General features: G+C 43.8%; 1 protein-coding gene across 1 annotated transcript in view; it reads left to right on the forward strand.

The window, feature by feature from the left end:
- Positions 1-21,820, forward strand: part of pcdh12 (protocadherin 12) — a gene marked incomplete at its 3' end in the record, with an annotated part of 130,093 nt that extends 108,273 nt beyond the window's left edge. Inside the window, exons 8-9 of the mRNA XM_079228537.1 lie at positions 20,907-21,021; positions 21,108-21,820. Coding sequence (XP_079084663.1) covers positions 20,907-21,021; positions 21,108-21,820 — 828 coding nt within the window. The remainder of the gene's footprint in view (positions 1-20,906; positions 21,022-21,107) is intronic.
- Positions 21,821-22,337: the final 517 nt, after the last annotated feature.

The following is a 22,337-nucleotide window of genomic DNA, read 5'->3' on the forward strand; positions in this document are numbered from 1 at the left end:
GAGCTGCTGGATTACACCGGGGACGGGGGACGCCTCTAGGACTCGAGATGGAGGGTTTAAAGTTCAAGCTGCTCTCCCTGAGCCGCTCCGTCACTCAGGATTACGCAACATTGTGCTTTTATAAAAAGGTAGACGCGGACAAATTAATAACATGTTATTCTCTCAGGACGCAGGGAAACGTATTGATCGCGTGACAAAGAGAAAGCCATTAGCGGAGCTCTGCGTTTCAAAGGGAGCGAGATGAAGAGCAGGGAAGTGGAGGACGTGATGATTAAAGCCTCCGCCCAGAGAGCTGAGAGCTGATTGGCTCCCGGCTGAAGGTTAGGAAAGGAGCGCCTTATACAACAAGTTGTTATGATATCTTTTCTCTAAACGTTCAAGTTCTGTTCCATGAAAACTAAACTACTAGTTAGGTTTAGACAACTAAACTACTAGTTAGGTTTAAACAACTAAACTACTAGTTAGGTTTAAACAACTAAACTACTAGTTAGGTTTAAACAACATCTGCTGGAGGAAAGATCTCTGATCGTCCTTTTGGGTTTTGTGTGGTGTTCATATGTGAATAAAATGCAAATATATTTCTTAAATACCAATATATATATATATATTGGTATTTAAGAAATATATTTTAAAAACAACTTGTTATTTCATGCTTTTCAGCAGCTGGTTAAATATCGTATATCTATCTATAATATCTATCTATAAAACATATTCGTAAAATATAAAAATTGCTGATAAAACAATGTGGCTCACTGCTGAGAGTGATATTTTGTGTATAATAATATTAATAATAATATGAATAATAATGTGTTTATGTTCAGTGTTGTGCACCTGGACCAAATGGGAAGTGTCGGATCTCCCAGTTGTCTTGAACGCAGCTTTGCTCCAGACGTCTTGGTGAGGTTGAGTGAATGAATGCTGAAGATCATTTATCAATTAAAAATGATTCATCTTCTGGTTCCATCTTCTGTAATCTGAGTATTCTGTGTTATTTTAATTTAATCTTGTCGTTCTGATGTTTTAAATCACTTCCCCGTGGGGAACTTGAGACGGGAATCCTCCAATAATTATTTGACCTGAATACCAAACAATTAAGTTGATGGTTAACCAACACGGCGATTAATCGCCGTGCTAATTGCTGGCAGATTGGTTCCGCTGCAGCGTTGCTTTAAATCCTGCTCTTGTTAAAAGCAATAATAGAAAAGATGTGAATCCAATAAACACAGAAAATGAAGCTCTCTGAGTCCGACTCTCCTCTTCAGCCCACGGCTCGCTTCCCACTCGCTGAGCCTCGCTCGTCCACGCTCACTTAGCCTCCGTGTAACTGACAGGCTGCAGTCAGGAGGTGAACAGCACGGCGGCCATTTTAACGCCATCACCGCCCACGCTGTGCCAATTAGAGCTGCTGGCGGGTCTGACGCAGCTATTAAAAGAGACGTTCAGGGTCCACCTGACAGATGGGTTTGTCTAAATAAAACCTGCCCACAGAGGACACGTCTCACCTCCACACAGAGACGGGGGAGGAAGGAACACCTGAACACACCGTACCATGTAGACAGAGGGATGGATGTAACGGAGGGTCAGTGAAGGCAACAGCAGCAACGACACGGTGGACACAGAACAACTCCTGAAACACGGCAGGGTGGCAACAGTGGAGGTGAGACAGGAAAAGGTGAGACAGGAGGAGGATGGAGGAGGTGAGACAGGAGGAGGATGGAGGAGGTGAGACAGGAGGAGGATGGAGGAGGTGAGACAGGAGGAGGTGAGACAGGAGGAGGTGAGACAGGAGGAGGTGAGACAGGAGGAGGATGGAGGAGGTGAGACAGGAGGAGGTGAGACAGGAGGAGGATGGAGGAGGTGAGACAGGAGGAGGATGGAGGAGGTGAGACAGGAGGAGGTGAGGACCAGCAGCAGGTGAGGACCAGCAGCAGGTGAGGGATCAGCTGCTCCGGTCCGCCTGCAGCCTTCAGTCCTCACTAAACATCCTCACCTCTCAGTGTTGACATGAACAGAGTTTCTGTTTCTGCAGCGACATTCACTCTCCTCATGTTTCCTTTAAATGTGTCGAACATTTAGAACCAGCGGCTTCAATTAGCGATGATCTCCAGTCCAGATATTATGTTACACCTGTCGGTCCTCGTTAAATGTGTTGACTAGAGAAACGCTTATTGCTAGAAATGTAGAAGACATAAAGGCAACTCCGTCATTGTAATGTGGGACTCTGTCTAGTTCAGCCTCCAGAGAGATAAACCAACACAGAAGACTAGTAGGGACACCAGACCATCTAGTCCTGAACCTAACTAGTAATTTAGTTGTTTTAGAGCGCCTGAAGGCAGCACTCTGACCCGTGGCAGCAGCCAGAGCGCCTGAAGGCAGCACTCTGACCCGTGGCAGCAGCCAGAGCGCCTGAAGGCAGCACTCTGACCCGTGGCCACGGCCTCATGGCTCTGCCGAGGTGATGAGGCCCTGCAGAGCACTCAGACAGCCACTTCCTGTTGTAATCAGATGAAGAGCTGAACGGATGGAAACCCACACGGAGGATCTGGTTCCCCGCTGAGAGCAGATATGATGCTATTTACTTTATGGTTTCCACAGAGTTTCATAATGACATTTGGTCTCAGTGAGATGGAAACTGTGTGTGTTCAGGTTGACCACCACGAGGTTTAGATTTCATGAAATAGAATTTAGACAGCGGGCGGTCAATTCGCCTTCTTACGTCTTCACCTCGGGTTCTCGTCATCGTTGTGCTTTTGCTTTCAAAGGTTTAGCTCAAGATTATCTTGAGGATGTTTAAACATTACACATTCATGGAAAAAAAGAAAAAACTACATATATATATATATATATATATATATATATATATATATATATATATGTATATATATATATATATATATATATATATATATATATATATATATATATATATATATATATATATATACATACATATATATGATTTTTTGATATAAATCATCAGTATTTTAATTGTTCCAAATGAATAAAAGAACATAATAATCATGGAGGTGCTGAATGTTTTCAGTAACGCCGCCCAGCGCCGCGTATCAAGCGCCGCGTATCAAGCGCCCCCAGCTCCCTCGTGCCGCGGGCCAATCGGGTGGCAGCGAGCGCATGTAGTTCACTCCTCTCTGACGAACACGTGAGACAATTAGAAACGCCATTAATTTCAATTTCAGCCGCGACTCGTCTCACGTCTACGGCTGCTTTCATTTTGTGGTCGGTCGAGTTTGAGTAATGGAGCTCTAGCATGTGTGTGTGTGTGTGTGTGTGTGAGTGTGTGTGTGTGTGTGTGTGTGTGTGTGTGTGTGTGTGTGTGTGTGGCTACGCTCGGCTTTACTAGCTTTAATGGTCGTCCTCTCAGGTTAAACCTCTGCTTCAGACCATTAGCAGCTTTCAGCGGCGGCTAACAGTCGCTGAAGAAGACAATAACACTTAAATTAAGAACATTTATAACACCGTGATTCTCTGAAGCGTTCTGATCTAAAACAACCGTTCAGATCCAAACGGACCAAAGCAACAGATCACAGAGCGCCGCATCCAAAACCACCAACCACAACCCATCCACCAAAACCACCAACTATAACACATCCACCAAAACCACCAACTACAACACATCCACCAAAACCACCAACCACAACACATCCACCAAAACCACCAACCACAACACATCCACCAAAACCACCAACCACAACACATCCACCAAAACCACCAACTATAACACATCCACCAAAACCACCAACTATAACACATCCACCAAAACCACCAACTACAACACATCCACCAAAACCACCAACCACAACACATCCACCAAAACCACCAACTATAACACATCCACCAAAACCACCAACCACAACACATCCACCAAAACCACCAACTATAACACATCCACCAAAACCACCAACTATAACACATCCACCAAAACCACCAACCACAACCCATCCACCAAAACCACCAACTATAACACATCCACCAAATCCACCAACTATAACACATCCACCAAAACCACCAACTATAACACATCCACCAAAACCACCAACTACAACACATCCACCAAAACCACCAACTACAACACATCCACCAAAACCACCAACTACAACACATCCACCAAAACCACCAACTACAACACATCCACCAAAACCACCAACTATAACACATCCACCAAAACCACCAACTATAACACATCCACCAAAACCACCAACCACAACACATCCACCAAAACCACCAACTATAACACATCCACCAAAACCACCAACTACAACACATCCACCAAAACCACCAACCACAACACATCCACCAAAACCACCAACCACAACACATCCACCAAAACCACCAACCACAACACATCCACCAAAACCACCAACTATAACACATCCACCAAAACCACCAACTATAACACATCCACCAAAACCACCAACTACAACACATCCACCAAAACCACCAACCACAACACATCCACCAAAACCACCAACTATAACACATCCACCAAAACCACCAACCACAACACATCCACCAAAACCACCAACTATAACACATCCACCAAAACCACCAACTATAACACATCCACCAAAACCACCAACCACAACCCATCCACCAAAACCACCAACTATAACACATCCACCAAATCCACCAACTATAACACATCCACCAAAACCACCAACTATAACACATCCACCAAAACCACCAACTACAACACATCCACCAAAACCACCAACTACAACACATCCACCAAAACCACCAACTACAACACATCCACCAAAAACACCAACTACAACACATCCACCAAAACCACCAACTATAACACATCCACCAAAACCACCAACTATAACACATCCACCAAAACCACCAACCACAACACATCCACCAAAACCACCAACTATAACACATCCACCAAAACCACCAACTACAACACATCCACCAAAACCACCAACTACAACACATCCACCAAAACCACTACAACACATCCACCAAAACCACCAACTATAACACATCCACCAAAACCACCAACTACAACACATCCACCAAAACCACCAACTACAACACATCCACCAAAACCACCAACTATAACACATCCACCAAAACCACCAACTACAACACATCCACCAAAACCACCAACTATAACACATCCACCAAAACCACCAACTACAACACATCCACCAAAACCACCAACTACAACACATCCACCAAAACCACCAACCACAACACATCCACCAAAACCACCAACTACAACACATCCACCAAAACCACCAACCACAACACATCCACCAAAACCACCAACTATAACACATCCACCAAAACCACCAACCACAACACATCCACCAAAACCACCAACTATAACACATCCACCAAAACCACCAACTACAACACATCCACCAAAACCACCAACCACAACACATCCACCAAAACCACCAACCACAACACATCCACCAAAACCACCAACCACAACACATCCACCAAAACCACCAACTATAACACATCCACCAAAACCACCAACCACAACACATCCACCAAAACCACCAACCACAACACATCCACCAAAACCACCAACCACAACACATCCACCAAAACCACCAACCACAACACATCCACCAAAACCACCAACCACAACACATCCACCAAAACCACCAACCACAACACATCCACCAAAACCACCAACTATAACACATCCACCAAAACCACCAACCACAACACATCCACCAAAACCACCAACTATAACACATCCACCAAAACCACCAACTATAACCCATCCACCAAAACCACCAACTATAACACATCCACCAAAACCACCAACTATAACACATCCACCAAAACCACCAACCACAACACATCCACCAAAACCACCAACTATAACACATCCACCAAAACCACCAACTATAACCCATCCACCAAAACCACCAACTACAACACATCCACCAAAACCACCAACCACAACACATCCACCAAAACCACCAACCACAACACACCCCTATCCCTCTTAGGGGTGGAGCCTTCTCATCATCTTAATTATTTAAATTTCATCGCATCTTTATTTTCTCACTGTATGACTGTGTTCATTAATTTGATTGTTTCTGATGTTCCTATTCATTCATTATTAGTTTTTTCTTTATTGCTTAACGTGTAAAGTTACACAAGCAGCAAACGTCTCCGTCAGGTTTCATATAAACTTATGAACTTATGAACGTATAATTGATGATTGTTGAATCTTCTTTTTCTCTTTTGCTGCTCAACACTTTTGAATCGGAGTCGACGTCGTTGCACAAAGTGACTCTTTCAGTCTCGAAGGACGCGCTGTGCTTTTATTGTGAAGGGTCGGGGTTGAGAGAATGCATTATGCAAAAGCCGGATCGTCACGACCGCCAGATGAATAGTTTGAGTGTTCGTCCAAGGCCTCAATCACGCGCTTTCATCTCTGAGCAGACTGAGGTGAGTCTCCACAAAGCAACAATCAGAGCGGCTCGTTTCCTCCTCGCCTCTCAGTAAACACCCGGCCGGCGCTCCTGCTCTCGTTGAGGTAGAATCCGCTGCCTCGAGTGGAGATGATGATCCAGACTGAGGCAGCCGAGGTCAGAGGTCAAGGTCAGCGGGTGAATACGGCGCGTCACGGCCATTGTTCCCCGATGAGTGAACTACCTCCTCCAGGGTTTAGACACATCCTGACCAATGGATCCAGGACTTTAAACCAAATGTCCGTTACAAACATTTAGTGAAGTCTGGGTGTAAACAGTAAAAAGTGAGTAAATGTAGTATTTAAACTAACAATGAGAATACAAAGCATACAGTTAACCTTAAATGACTCAAATGAATGAGACAATAGTTTAATTAAAAGAATAAACATTTATATAGATGCCTGTATGTATGCCTGCTTATATTTTGAGTCTTTCTTTTAAAAGCATATTCATTATTTCAAACTCAGCGTAAATGAACGACATGAACACATGAATATAACACATTTACATGACTTTTTTTAAAAAGACTTTTCCAGGCCTGGAAGCAACCATTTTAAACCTCCATGACTGTTCCAGGTGTTCCATGACTGTAAGAACTCTGCTCCTCAGACTTTTGTCTCCCAGAGTTAAAGTGAACGGGGAAAGGAAACCCAAACTTCCCCTGAAGCTGAAGCGTGGCGCCGCTCGCTGCTGCCGGCGTTCCGCCCCACGGAGCCTTTTCTCTGCTCTTCCGTTTGGTTTTCCTTCAGAGGTTCGGATCCCCGGCCGCCTCGTCGTACCTCGCCGCCCCCGGAGAGCAACCCGGGCCTCGGCCTTATCTCCGGGAGGCACATTTCCCCGAGGGAAATCTCCCCGCCTGCACCTTGGGCTCTGCTCTTAAGTGATGAACAAGTGAAACATGGCCGCTCTTTGTGTGCTCGCCGCTAATCAGCCGGGCGAAGCGCCGGCGCTGCCATCTGGCCTCCGCCTGCTTCACCGACACCGCCGCTCTTCCTCCTCGTCTTCCTCTACCTCCGTCCCTCCATCAGGCCACAACTCACCCAAACTTTGCGCTGCCTGGTAACAGTGATAATGAGACAGAAGTACCTCTGCAGTCGGCGCTTTCTCTGCTCCTGGTGCACGCCAGAGAGTTTGCTCTGTTGTCTTTTTCTGCAGCTGAACTTTCCATGAGGAACTTTTAACGCTTGTGAAACAAACGTTTCCTCATGAAACAGTTGGGATGTTTTCATGAAGTCAACGTTTCTTCTCCCGGCGGTTCGGTCAGCGTGGTCGACCCCTTCGGTCCTCCGATGCGTTGGAGCTTCATCACCTGTCGACATGCGGGCGGACGGACCGGGTGTGCCTCAGCCTGCAGCTCTGCAGCCACAAGGAACTTTGGGAGAGCAGAGCCACTAGAGACAAGAGGTGGCTAAGAATACAGGGGAGAATACCTTAAACACGTCTATGAACACGTCTATAAACACGTCTATAAACACGTCTATGAACACTATAAACACGTCTATGAACACTATAAACACGTCTATGAACACTATAAACACGTCTATGAACACGTCTATAAACACTATAAACACGTCTATGAACACTATAAACACGTCTATAAACACATCTATAAACACGTCTATGAACACTATAAACACGTCTATAAACACGTCTATGAACACTATAAACACGTCTATAAACACATCTATGAACACTATAAACACGTCTATGAACACTATAAACACGTCTATGAACACGTCTATAAACACTATAAACACGTCTATGAACACTATAAACACGTCTATAAACACATCTATAAACACGTCTATGAACACTATAAACACGTCTATGAACACTATAAACACGTCTATAAACACTATAAACACGTCTATGAACACGTCTATAAACACTATAAACACGTCTATGAACACTATAAACACGTCTATAAACACATCTATAAACACGTCTATGAACACTATAAACACGTCTATAAACACGTCTATGAACACTATAAACACGTCTATAAACACGTCTATGAACACTATAAACACGTCTATAAACACTATAAACACGTCTATGAACACTATAAACACGTCTATGAACACTATAAACACGTCTATAAACACTATAAACACGTCTATAAACATGTCTATGAACACTATAAACACGTCTATAAACACGTCTATAAACACTATAAACACGTCTATAAACACGTCTATGAACACTATAAGCATGTCTATAAACACATCTATGGACACTATAAACACGTCTATAAACACGTCTATAAACACTATAAACACGTCTATGAACACTATAAACACGTCTATAAACATGTCTATGAACACTATAAACACGTCTATAAACACGTCTATAAACACTATAAACACGTCTATAAACACGTCTATAAACACTATAAACACGTCTATAAACACGTCTATGAACACGTCTATGAACACGTCTATGAACACTATAAGCACGTCTATAAACACGTCTATGAACACTATAAACATGTCTATAAACACGTCTATAAACACATCTATAAACACTATAAACACGTCTATAAACATGTCTATAAATACAATAAACACGTCTATAAACACAATAAACACGTCTATAAACATGTCTATGAACACGTCTATGAACACTATAAACACGTCTATAAACACATCTATAAACACTATAAACACGTCTATAAACATGTCTATAAACACTATAAACACGTCTATAAACACGTCTATAAACACATCTATAAACACTATGAACATGTCTATAAACATGTCTATAAACACTATAAACACGTCTATAAACACGTCTATAAACACGTCTATGAACACTAAAAACACGTCTATAAACACATCTATGAACACTATAAACACGTCTATAAACACATCTATAAACACTATAAACACGTCTATAAACATGTCTATAAACACTATGAACACTATAAACACGTCTATAAACACGTCTATGAACACTATAAACACGTCTATAAACACGTCTATAAACACGTCTATGAACACGTCCTCCTCCTCCTCCTTCTCCTCCTCCACTCCCCTCCTCTTCCTCCTCCTCCTCTCCTCCTCCTCTTCCTCCTCCTCCTGATCATGCTCCAGCATCTCTGAATATGTAAAGCCTTATTGAAGCTGCGCTCCAGCGGTTTCTCTTAATTATTGGACTAATCAGATAGAAGGAGAGGAGCGGCTCCTCTGATTGGATTAGAGTGGATCCAGGAACACAAGCCGCCTCCTCTTCCCCTCCGTTCAATCAGCTTTATCGGCACAAAGGCATTCAAACAATATCTCCTGCACGAGGAAGTGCAATATAGACGAGCATCAATCATTTGAATATCAATATCAGAGATGAGATTATGAAACTAGAGAGGCTCAAAGCGTCTCTTCCCCTTCCCTTCATCCTTTCTTCCTTTAAGCCGCATCAGAAACAGAACGTCAGGAGAGCTGACAGAGACGCTCACCACAGAGATCTAAAGAGATCTGCTATGTTGCATACATCATGATGTCATACTTACTCACATCTCCACCACATCAAACAGACCTCCTGGAGGAGAATGAAGAGAACGACACTAAACCAGTTCACCCAGTTCAAGCTAGGAGACCATTACTGTGTGTGTGTGTGTGTGTGTGTGTGTGTGTGTGTGTGTGTGTGTGTGTGTGTGTGTGTGTGTGTGTGTGTGTGTGTGTGTGTGTGTGTGTGAAAAACAGAATTTGTTTAATAGTAAACTGTGATTTCTGTTTCCAGAAGTCTTTTTTAACATTATTATTAATAATAATGTTTCAGCTGCTAGAAATTAATACTTTTATATATTTAAATGGTAATTCATCTTGTGATTCAATAAAAGTTGATCTTAATCTCTAATAATAAATCATAGTTGTTTGAGCTATATAGCTATACATTGATAGGCTATATACTCCAGTAAAGTACCTCATAACTACCGTGATATTTACTGTAAATATTCCATATTGTTTTAATATCCTCTGAAGAACACAGAGGTTGTGGAGAGATGTGAAGATGTTTATGTTTCTAAACTCAGATCAGCAAATATTCACATTTCACTGCACAGATATTCCTTTTATTGAATAAATATGATGAATTATAAATGAAGTGTTCTGCCCCCATAATGCATCAGCACCACACTGACCCCGGCTCACGTGGAGCAGGAACACACACACACACACACACACACACACACACACACACACACACACACGTACAGGACATTTTACTGATATTATCTTCATCAATGGTAGAAAAGGTAATTTAATCATTAACCATAAAAGCAAAAGTATCAGCAAAGATATTCATAAGCATTCCGTTAATAAAGCTGCCGAACTTAGTATGAAAGTAAAAGTACCTCAAACTTCTACTTCTATTAAGTACAGTTGTATTCTTTAAACCTGTAATTAAATGTTGTATTATTCATCCCACACTGCAAGTCTTTTTTATGTTTAAATATTTAGTTTTCATGGATCACAGTTCATCCGTTGTGCTTTTTTATTGTTTCACCCGAAGACTTCCAGCATCTGTTAAATGTATGAACCTCTTATGAAACAACATTATGTAAGAAATTAATATTAAGCAGTTGGACTCAATCCAAAGAATGTGTCTTTCAACAAGGAACAATAAATGTACATGTTTTTTCATTTTGACTTGACTTTGCTTTAACTCACTTTATCCTTCTTTAACCCACTTTATCCTTCTTTAACTCACTTTATCCTGCTTTAACCCACTTTATCCTGCTTTAACTCACTTTATCCTTCTTTAACTCACTTTATCCTGCTTTAACCCACTTTATCCTGCTTTAACTCACTTTATCCTTCTTTAACTCACTTTATCCTGCTTTAACTCACTTTATCCTTCTTTAACTCACTTTATCCTGCTTTAACCCACTTTATCCTTCTTTAACTCACATTATCCTGCTTTAACTCACTTTATCCTGCTTTAACTCACTTTATCCTTCTTTAACTCACTTTATCCTGCTTTAACTCACTTTATCCTGCTTTAACTCACTTTATCCTTCTTTAACTCACTTTATCCTGCTTTAACCCACTTTATCCTGCTTTAACCCACTTTATCCTTCTTTAACTCACATTATCCTGCTTTAACTCACTTTATCCTGCTTTAACTCACTTTATCCTTCTTTAACCCACTTTATCCTTCTTTAACTCACATTATCCTGCTTTAACTCACTTTATCCTTCTTTAACTCACTTTATCCTGCTTTAACTCACTTTATCCTTCTTTAACTCACTTTATCCTGCTTTAACCCACTTTATCCTTCTTTAACTCACATTATCCTGCTTTAACTCACTTTATCCTGCTTTAACTCACTTTATCCTTCTTTAACTCACTTTATCCTGCTTTAACTCACTTTATCCTGCTTTAACTCACTTTATCCTTCTTTAACTCACTTTATCCTGCTTTAACCCACTTTATCCTGCTTTAACTCACTTTATCCTTCTTTAACTCACTTTATCCTGCTTTAACCCACTTTATCCTTCTTTAACTCACATTATCCTGCTTTAACTCACTTTATCCTGCTTTAACTCACTTTATCCTTCTTTAACTCACTTTATCCTGCTTTAACTCACTTTATCCTTTTTTAACTCACTTTATCCTGCTTTAACTCACTTTATCCTTCTTTAACTCACTTTATCCTGCTTTAACTCACTTTATCGTGCTTTAACTCACTTTTTCCTGCTTTAACCCACTTTATCCTGCTTTAACTCACTTTATCCTTCTTTAACCCACTTTATCCTGCTTTAACTCACTTAATCCTTCTTTAACCCACTTTATCCTGCTTTAACTCACTTTATCCTGCTTTAACTCACTTTATCCTGCTTTAACCCACTTTATCCTGCTTTAACTCACTTTATCCTGCTTTAACTCACTTTATCCTGCTTTAACTCACTTTATCCTGCTTTAACCCACTTTATCCTGCTTTAACTCACTTTATCCTTCTTTAACCCACCTTATCCTGCTTTAACTCACTTTATCCTGCTTTAACCCACTTTATCCTGCTTTAACTCACTTTATCCTTCTTTAACTCACTTTATCCTGCTTTAACCCACTTTATCCTGCTTTAACTCACTTTATCCTTCTTTAACTCACTTTATCCTGCTTTAACCCACTTTATCCTGCTTTAACTCACTTTATCCTTCTTTAACTCACTTTATCCTGCTTTAACTCACTTTATCCTTCTTTAACTCACTTTATCCTGCTTTAACCCACTTTATCCTTCTTTAACTCACATTATCCTGCTTTAACTCACTTTATCCTGCTTTAACTCACTTTATCCTTCTTTAACTCACTTTATCCTGCTTTAACTCACTTTATCCTTCTTTAACTCACTTTATCCTGCTTTAACCCACTTTATCCTGCTTTAACTCACTTTATCCTTCTTTAACTCACTTTATCCTGCTTTAACCCACTTTATCCTTCTTTAACTCACATTATCCTGCTTTAACTCACTTTATCCTGCTTTAACTCACTTTATCCTTCTTTAACTCACTTTATCCTGCTTTAACTCACTTTATCCTTTTTTAACTCACTTTATCCTGCTTTAACTCACTTTATCCTTCTTTAACTCACTTTATCCTGCTTTAACTCACTTTATCCTGCTTTAACTCACTTTATCCTGCTTTAACCCACTTTATCCTGCTTTAACTCACTTTATCCTTCTTTAACCCACTTTATCCTGCTTTAACTCACTTTATCCTTCTTTAACTCACTTTATCCTGCTTTAACTCACTTTATCCTTCTTTAACCCACCTCATCCTGCTTTAACTCACTTTATCCTTCTTTAACTCACTTTATCCTGCTTTAACTCACTTTATCCTGCTCTAACCCACTTTATCCTTCTTTAACTCACTTTATCCTGCTTTAACTCACTTAATCCTGCTTTAACTCACTTTATCCTGCTTTAACCCACTTTATCCCTCTTTAACCCACTTTATCCTGCTTTAACTCACTTTATCCTGCTTTAACTCACTTTATCCTTCTTTAACTCACTTTATCCTGCTATAACTCACTTAATCCTGCTTTAACCCACTTTATCCTTCTTTAACCCACTTTATCCTGCTTTAACCCACTTTATCCTGCTTTAACTGACTTTATCCTGCTTTAACTCGCTTTATCCTTCTTTAACTCGCTTTATCCTTCTTTAACCCACTTTATCCTGCTTTAACTCACTTTATCCTTCTTTAACCCACATTATCCTGCTTTAACCCACTTTATCCTGCTTTAACCCACATTATCCTGCTTTAACTCACTTTATCCTGCTTTAACTCGCTTTATCCTTCTTTAACTCACTTTATCCTTCTTTAACCCACCTCATCCTGCTTTAACTCACTTTATCCTTCTTTAACTCACTTTATCCTGCTTTAACTCACTTTATCCTGCTTTAACTCACTTTATCCTGCTTTAACCCACTTTAACCTTCTTTAACTCACTTTATCCTGCTTTAACCCACATTATCCTGCTTTAACCCACTTTATCCTGCTTTAACCCACATTATCCTGCTTTAACTCACTTTATCCTGCTTTAACTCGCTTTATCCTTCTTTAACTCACTTTATCATGCTTTAACTCACTTTATCCTTCTTTAAACCACTTTATCCTTCTTAAACCCACTTTATCCTTCTTTAAACCACTTTTCTTCTTTAACTCACTTTAAACTCATTTTGTCCTTTGTCCAGCTTTGGCCCACTATTAACCCCCATTTGTCCTTCTTGAACCCACTTTGTCTTAACCCACATTTTCCTGCTTTAACCCACGTTGTCTTGTAAAACTGAAAACTTCCTTGATTAAAGGGAAGTCCTGCTATTGTCCTCAGCCAGACTAGTTTTGATTGGTGGCCACTCCACTAACGACCTGGAGGCGTAGTCTACACAGCTGTAGCTAATTTATCACCAACTCTGGTGTAAAACCAGGTGGGTGCTTGAAGCGTCAGCAAATACTCCTTGTATGAAGACTCAAAGGATAAAGACATAGGAGTCTTTTGTTGGAGACTTGGAGGATAAAGACATAGGAGTCTTTTGTTGGAGACTTGGAGGATGAAGACATAGGAGTCTTTCATTAGAGACTCAAAGGATAAAGACATAGTAGTCTTTCGTTGGAGACTCGGAGGATGAAGACATAGTAGTCTTTCGTTGGAGACTCGGAGGATGAAGACATAGGAGTCTTTTGTTGGAGACTTGGAGGATAAAGACATAGTTGTCTTTCGTTGGAGACTCGGAGGATAAAGACATAGGAGTCTTTTGTTGGAGACTTGGAGGATAAAGACATAGGAGTCTTTCGTTAGAGACTTGGAGGATAAAGACATAGGAGTCTTTCGTTAGAGACTCGGAGGATAAAGACATAGGAGTCTTTCGTTAGAGACTTGGAGGATAAAGACATAGGAGTCTTTTGTTGGAGACTTGGAGGATAAAGACACAGGAGTCTTTCGTTAGAGACTTGGAGGATAAAGACATAGGAGTCTTTCGTTAGAGACTTGGAGGATAAAGACATAGGAGTCTTTCGTTGGAGACTTGGAGGATAAAGACATAGGAGTCTTTCGTTAGAGACTTGGAGGATAAAGACATAGGAGTCTTTCGTTAGAGACTTCGAGGATAAAGACATAGGAGTCTTTCGTTGGAGTCTTCGGGGGCGGATGAGTATAAACATTGCTCTGTGAATGTGTTTTCCTTCCATACCTGTGTGAATATCTACTCATCTCCCACTGGTCGGGGTGGTGGTACTGGTTTACTCATCTCCCCCACTCGTCGGGGTGGTGGTACTGGTCTACTCATCTCCCCACTGGTCAGGGTGGTGGTACTGGTCTACTCATCCCCCACTGGTCGGGGTGGTGGTACTGGTTTACTCCTCTCCCCCACTGGTCAGGGTGGTGGTACTGGTTTACTCATCTCCCCCACTGGTCGGGGTGGTGGTACTGGTCTACTCATCTCGCCACTGGTCAGGGTGGTGGTACTGGTCTACTCATCTCCCACTGGTCGGGGTGGTGGTACTGGTTTACTCCTCTCCCCCACTGGTCAGGGTGGTAGTACTGGTTTACTCCTCTCCCCCACTGGTCGGGGTGGTGGTACTGGTTTACTCCTCTCCCCCACTGGTCGGGGTGGTGGTACTGGTTTACTCATCTCCCCCACTGGCCGGGGTGGTGGTACTGGTTTACTCATCTCCCCCACTGGCCGGGGTGGTGGTACAGGTCTACTCATCTCCCCCAAATGGAGTTTCTCTCTCTACTTCCACTGTTTACCACACTGTCTTTTGAGTTTCATGCTGTGACGGTTACTCATCCGGTCCAACTAAACCTTGTTGTTCTCTACCGTGCACCTGGTTCTTTGGGAGATTTATTGGAAGAATTAGATGTCCTCCAATCAAACTTCCCAGGAAACGAACCCCCACTCATCCTTCTGGGAGACTTTAACATCCAGACGGAGAAGTCATGTGACCTGTTACTCTTACTGTCTTCCTTTGCTCTCTCACTCAGTCCTTCCCCTCCTACTCACAAAGCTGGCAACCACCTTGACTATATTTTAAACAGAAACTGCTCCACATCTAACCTCACTGTAACTCCACTTCACGCCTCGGACCACTTCTTCATCTCTTACTCTCTCCCGCTCTTTGGAACTGACAACCATATCAACCTGCTACCTGCCATCCGACCTCTGCAGCTCATCCAGAATGCAGCAGCTCCACTGGTCTTTAACCGAAATTCACCCACACCACTCCGCTCCTCCGTGACCTTCACTGGTTACCATGGCTGCAGCATCCGCTTCAAAACATTGGTACTTGCGTACCGGGATGCGAACAGATCGGGTCCAATCTACATCCAGGACATGGTGAAACCTCACACTCCAGCTCGTTTGCTCCGCTCGGCTTCATCCAATCGTCTTGCAGCTCCGTCACTGAGAGCTAAACACTCAACAAAGTCAGAATGTTTGTGTCCTGCTCCTCATTGGTGGAATGAGCTCCTCATTGACATCAGGACAGCAGGAAGTCTCTACATCTTCCACCGTGAACTAAAACACTTCTTTTTCAACTACACCTTGAATAAGGAAGGCAGCACATAGTAGCACTTAGATGGTACTTACTAATAGCACTTTGTAGCTTAACTTTATTGCAATTGTGCTTTTCTTGATTCTTGTTGTTCTGAGTTTGTACTTATGGTGGAATTGCACTTATTGTAAGTCTCTTTGGATAAAGCGTCAGCTAAATGTATGTATTGTAATGTTGTCCTGCTTTAACAAACTTTGTCCTTATTTAACCCACGTTGTCTTAACCCTCGTTGTCTTAACCCACGTTGTCCTGCCTTAACCCACGTTGTCTAAACCCACGTTGTCCTGCTTTAACCCACGTTGTCCTGCCTTAACCCACGTTGTCTTAACCCACGTTGTCCTGCTTTAACCCACGTTGTCTTAACCCACGTTGTCCTGTTTTAACCCACGTTGTCTTAACCCACGTTGTCCTGCCTTAACCCACGTTGTCTTAACCCACGTTGTCTTAACCCACGTTGTCTTAACCCACGTTGTCCTGTTTTAACCCACGTTGTCTTAACCCACGTTGTCCTGCCTTAACCCACGTTGTCCTGCTTTAACCCATGTTGTCTTAACCCACGTTGTCCTGCCTTAACCCACGTTGTCCTGCTTTAACCCACGTTGTCCTGCCTTAACCCACGTTGTCTTAACCCACGTTGTCCTGCTTTAACCCACGTTGTCTTAACCCACGTTGTCCTGCTTTAACCCACGTTGTCTTAACCCACGTTGTCTTAACCCACGTTGTCCTGCTTTAACCCACGTTGTCTTAACCCACGTTGCTTTGAGCCCGGTCTCTGTTCCCTGGATGAGTAGAATCTCTCTGACAGCCGTCTCTCTCATTAAAGCTTTAATGCACTCGTGAGTTTGCTGCTGTCGACCTCCCGACCTCACGCGGCGAAACGTCTCCCGTCATTTATTTTATTAATTCTTTTAAACACATCTTCCTCACCTCCTCCTCCTCCTCCAGCTTTCTGCCAGGCAGGTGGAAGGTAATTCATTACCGCCGCGCTGCCTTCAGCCTATAATTAGCCGAAGCATCACTGACTCAAAGTTTACAAGCTGCACTCAGCAGCATAAATATTCATGTGCGTCTCCCAGAAATCAATAGGGCAGAACAAAAAGTTTATAATATTAAAGTATTACAATATTAATGCGTGGGTGAGAACGCTTTAGACAAACTAAACGCTCTTCTTCCCGCCATTATGCATGCTGGGAGATCACGTTTCATGACCTTTGCCATCCGATGGGAGCTTGTCTTTGCTTTGGGGAGCAGATAAGCCCGGATGATCCGCAACAATAAATAAATGTGTGAGCGGGCAGGAGAGCCCAAAGCCGCCCTCCCGCTCTAATCTTTGCAATTTGCCATGGCTGATAAAACTTTAATGAGGAATAAGCATAATGGGAGCCTCGTGGAGATTACAGTGAACTAGGATGGAGATGGAGGACCCCGCCTCCAGAGAGCGGGAGGGAAACGACCAGAAAGGTGCTTCTTTTTACACAACATGCTGTTTCTAGATATTGAGATAATTATTCTTCTCACAATGAGTCCTAAGGGAACAAGAACAACACGACAGATACTCACCTGGGTTACGTTGTGTTAAGGTCTCGTGTCTCTGAGAAAAGTCTTGATGGATTAAATTAAGGTTAGTCAACTAAACTACAAGTTAGGGTTAAACAACTAAACTACTAGTTATGTTTAGACAACTGAACTACTAGTTTATCAGCATAGTTATAAAACATAATGCATGACTTTGTATCAACAATAAAACCATGAGTACATTTATTTTCATTCAACAAATCCGCTCAGTGTGAAGGAGACGAAGACGTTCTTTGTCCCCAGCTGTCTGGACTAGTGACTGTCTGTTATCTATTTGTGACATTTTGGACAGACATATAAAGACAATAAATGTCACAATAGACGAAGTAATGTTGTGAAGACGTCGACCAACTTCAGGTCAAACACACTTCACACAAGAGGAGAGTGTTCGTCTCACCTTTAAAGAGACCTGAGCTCTTCCTGTTCACGTCTTCTTCCTCAACAGACGCTGAGGATGACGAGCATGTTGTGTCTGTTTGTCCACTTGACTCTGAACCACATGGAGAAAAAACCTTGTGAACGCAATCCATCAGATCCCATCCACCCTCCCCCTCCTCCTCCTCTCTCCCCCTCCTCTTCCCCCTCCTCTTCCCCCTCCTCCTCCTCTCTCCCCCTCCTCCTCCTCTTTCCCCTTCCTCTTCCTCCTCCCCCTCCTCCTCCTCCCTCTCCTCCTCCTCTTCCCCCTCCTCTTCCTCCTCCTCTTCTTCCCCCTCCTCTTCCTCCTCCTCTTCCCATTTCTTCCTACCCCTCCTCCTCCTCCCCTTCCTCCTCTTCCTCCTCCTCCTCTTCTCCCTCCTCTTCCTCCTCCTCCTCTTCCCCCTCCTCTTCCTCCTCCTCCTCTTCCCCCTCCTCTTCCTCCTCCTCTTCCCCCTCCTCTTCCTACCCCTCCTCTTCCTCCTCCTCTTCCTCCTCCTCCTCTTCCCCCTCCTCTTCCCCCTCCTCTTCCTCCTCCTCCTCTTCCCCCTCCTCTTCCTCCTCCTCTTCCCCCTCCTCTTCCTACCCCTCCTCTTCCCCCTCCTCTTCCTCCTCCTCTTCCCCCTCCTCTTCCTACCCCTCCTCTTCCTCCTCCTCCCCCTCCCCCTCCTCCTCCTCTTCCTCCTCCTCAGCATCATCCCTGTGACAGCGTCGACAGTGGGATCACACAGGAACAGGCGTGTATCCTGCGTCGTCAGTCGGTGTGTTTTTAGATGAGAGGCTTTGATTGATTGGCTTCGGTTGAGACAGAAAACACTCGCCATCTCTCAGCTACAATTACCCGTCCCTCCACGCCGGCTGTCAGCGCGTTAATTCATCTGTCATCATCCCACTTCTCCCAGTAGAATCGGGCTGACAGCGAGCCCAGTATCAGTCACACGGCATTACACTCCTGTTGGCTTTCATTAGCTCCACTTTGTCTTCCACCATGAAGGAGGCTGGCTTCCAGTCCACCACTAAAACTAATGTTTCTGCTTGTTCTGCTTGAGCTCGGGTTCATGTTCACACACAGAGCGGCATGATGGAAAATTAGACAACTTGGCGCAATTTAACCTTCGCCAGCTCGCGTTTACCTTCCAAACACAGCGGAAAAAAGTCTTGCTCAAATGGATTATTACATCAGAATGTTCTTCATTACGTCTCAGATTACTATCCAAAGCACATTTATTACATGAAGTCATGGAAGGTTTCATGCTGCCAGCTCTCCTGACTTTCCCCTCAGATAAATACCGTTAGCTCTGTCAGCACCGTTAGCTCTGTCAGCACCGCTAGCTCTGTCAGCGGCGTTAGCTCTGTCAGCACCGCTAGCTCTGTCAGCGGCGTTAGCTGTGTTAGCACCGTTAGCACCGTTAGCTCTCTCAGCACCGTTAGCTCTGTCAGCGGCGTTAGCTCTGTCAGCGGCGTTAGCTGTGTTAGCACCGTTAGCTCTCTCAGCACCGTTAGCTCTGTCAGCACCGTTAGCTCTGTCAGCACCGTTAGCTCTGTCAGCACCGTTATCTGCTAGCTCCCGGTTCAGCCTCCGCCATGTTGAAAGACATTTAGTGGCTCCCAACTTACCCTCACACTTCGGATTGTGTATCTTATGAAAGTCACTCTTTTTGTGTGTTTTCCTATAAAAGTCGAGCAGCTCGTGTCAATCTCACCTCGTTACAGGAAAACAGTCGTTTCAAAATAAACTTCACAGGTAACAACTTAGGTTTAGGCAACAAAACTACTTAGTTTTGGGGAAAGAGACGGCGGTTTGGGTTCAAATACCTACAGAAGTGTTGCTGAAGTACACAAGTTATGTGACAAATGAATCCACGGTGACTTCTGGTTCCACATGAGGAACGATCTGCTGGAGGAGAGATCTCTGGTTGTTGGCTCTCATCGCGGTCTTCATCTGGGTCATGATTACCTGGATCACATACCAAAAATGTGGTGGGATATCTACGACTCGTGGCTCATTATTTTAGGTACTTGTAGCTAGGAATGACCTTTAAAACTCACACTATATATTATATTGTAGAAGTTGTGTCGTGCAACTTTAAATTCTGGTGAACGTCCCAAAGTTTCCAAAGTAAACGACCACGTCAGACGGGAACTGAAACATTGAATATGTCCGTCTGATGTTAACGAGGTTTCAGTCAACCAGCTTCGATGAAGAGCTGCAGGAGCTGCCCATGTGGGTTCATCCTCTTTAGTAGTTACTGATGAATTGATACGGATCCAAGGGATTAAAGTCTTCCCTTTGGTGTTTCCATTATTTTGTCCGCCCCCTCAGATTTTCTTCAATCTCTGGGGGCAGTTCTTCCAGAGAGGATGATGGGAGTTTCTGACAGCTCGTCTCCTCCCTCCTGCTCCAGCGGAGCGTTACGTTGGAGAGCCGGACGGGTCTCTGGGGGGCAGAGGTCATCTCCAAGGGCCGAAGGCTCCTCCTCATCCTCCTCATCCTCGCTCTCAGTATGCTTCTCTTCACTGGTCAGTTGATAAGAAAACCTGAACTTTTCTGTGTCTCCTGGTTTGGGACCATTTCTTCCAGTTCCACCAGCTTTGTGTGTGAACAGAGCCGGCTCCATTTAGACCGGCAGCTCCCAGACCTCCACAGAGCCCAGACCTCCACACAACCCAGACCTCCACAGAGCCCAGACCTCCACACAACCCAGACCTCCACACAACCCAGACCTCCACAGAGCCCAGACCTCCACACAACCCAGACCTCCACAGAGCCCAGACCTCCACACAACCCAGACCTCCACACAACCCAGACCTCCACAGAGCCCAGACCTCCACACAACCCAGACCTCCACAGAGCCCAGACCTCCACAGAGCCCAGACCTCCACACAACCCAGACCTCCACACAACCCAGACCTCCACAGAGCCCAGACCTCCACACAACCCAGACCTCCACACAACCCAGACCTCCACACAACCCAGACCTCCACAGAGCCCAGATCTCCACACAACCCAGACCTCCACAGAGCCCAGACCTCCACAGAGCCCAGACCTCCACAGAGCCCAGACCTCCACACAGCCCAGACCTCCACAGAGCCCAGACCTCCACAGAGCCCAGACCTCCACACAACCCAGACCTCCACACAGCCCAGACCTCCACAGAGCCCAGACCTCCACAGAGCCCAGACTTCCACACAACCCAGACCTCCACACAGCCCAGACCTCCACAGAGCCCAGACCTCCACAGAGCCCAGACCTCCACACAACCCAGACCTCCACCGAGCCCAGACCTATAGATCCATGTGGACTCATGTGGACTTGTAGCTGCAGACTGGATGCTGAGGCTCCACAACGATTGTTGGTGAGACCCTGAGCCACTATCTGGCTTCTCGGGCAGCGGCTCCTCCTCCTCCATGTGACAGTGATGAGTCCGGTTCTCCTTCAGGTAGTTCTCCGGGTTCCGGCAGCGTCCCCCGGCGGATCCTCGTCCCTGATCTAATAACTCTGGTAAAGAGACAAAGAGCCTCTCTGCAGACGAGACAGAGGCTCGAGTGCTTCTGATTCAACTTGCGTTTATTAATCCACTTCACCGGCAGAGAAATAGCTTTTCATTTGACTGGTTTCTTCAGCCAATCAGATGGCTCCTTTGTGCGGTCAGCCATGAACATCTGGCACAAAAACACCAAGTTTCTCCATTTAATAAATAAAATATCAAATATCTGTTGTGCACCAATCGACCGTGAAAGCTTTCATAAGAAGCATACAATCAGTGTTCATGAAGTGAGTAAGAACTTTGATGATAACTTCATTCGGCCTCCGACTTCTCTTCTATGAGACTCTC

Source organism: Taurulus bubalis (assembly GCF_910589615.1).
Source record: "Taurulus bubalis genome assembly, chromosome: 13".
In the NCBI taxonomy this organism is placed as follows: Eukaryota; Metazoa; Chordata; class Actinopteri; order Perciformes; family Cottidae; genus Taurulus; species Taurulus bubalis.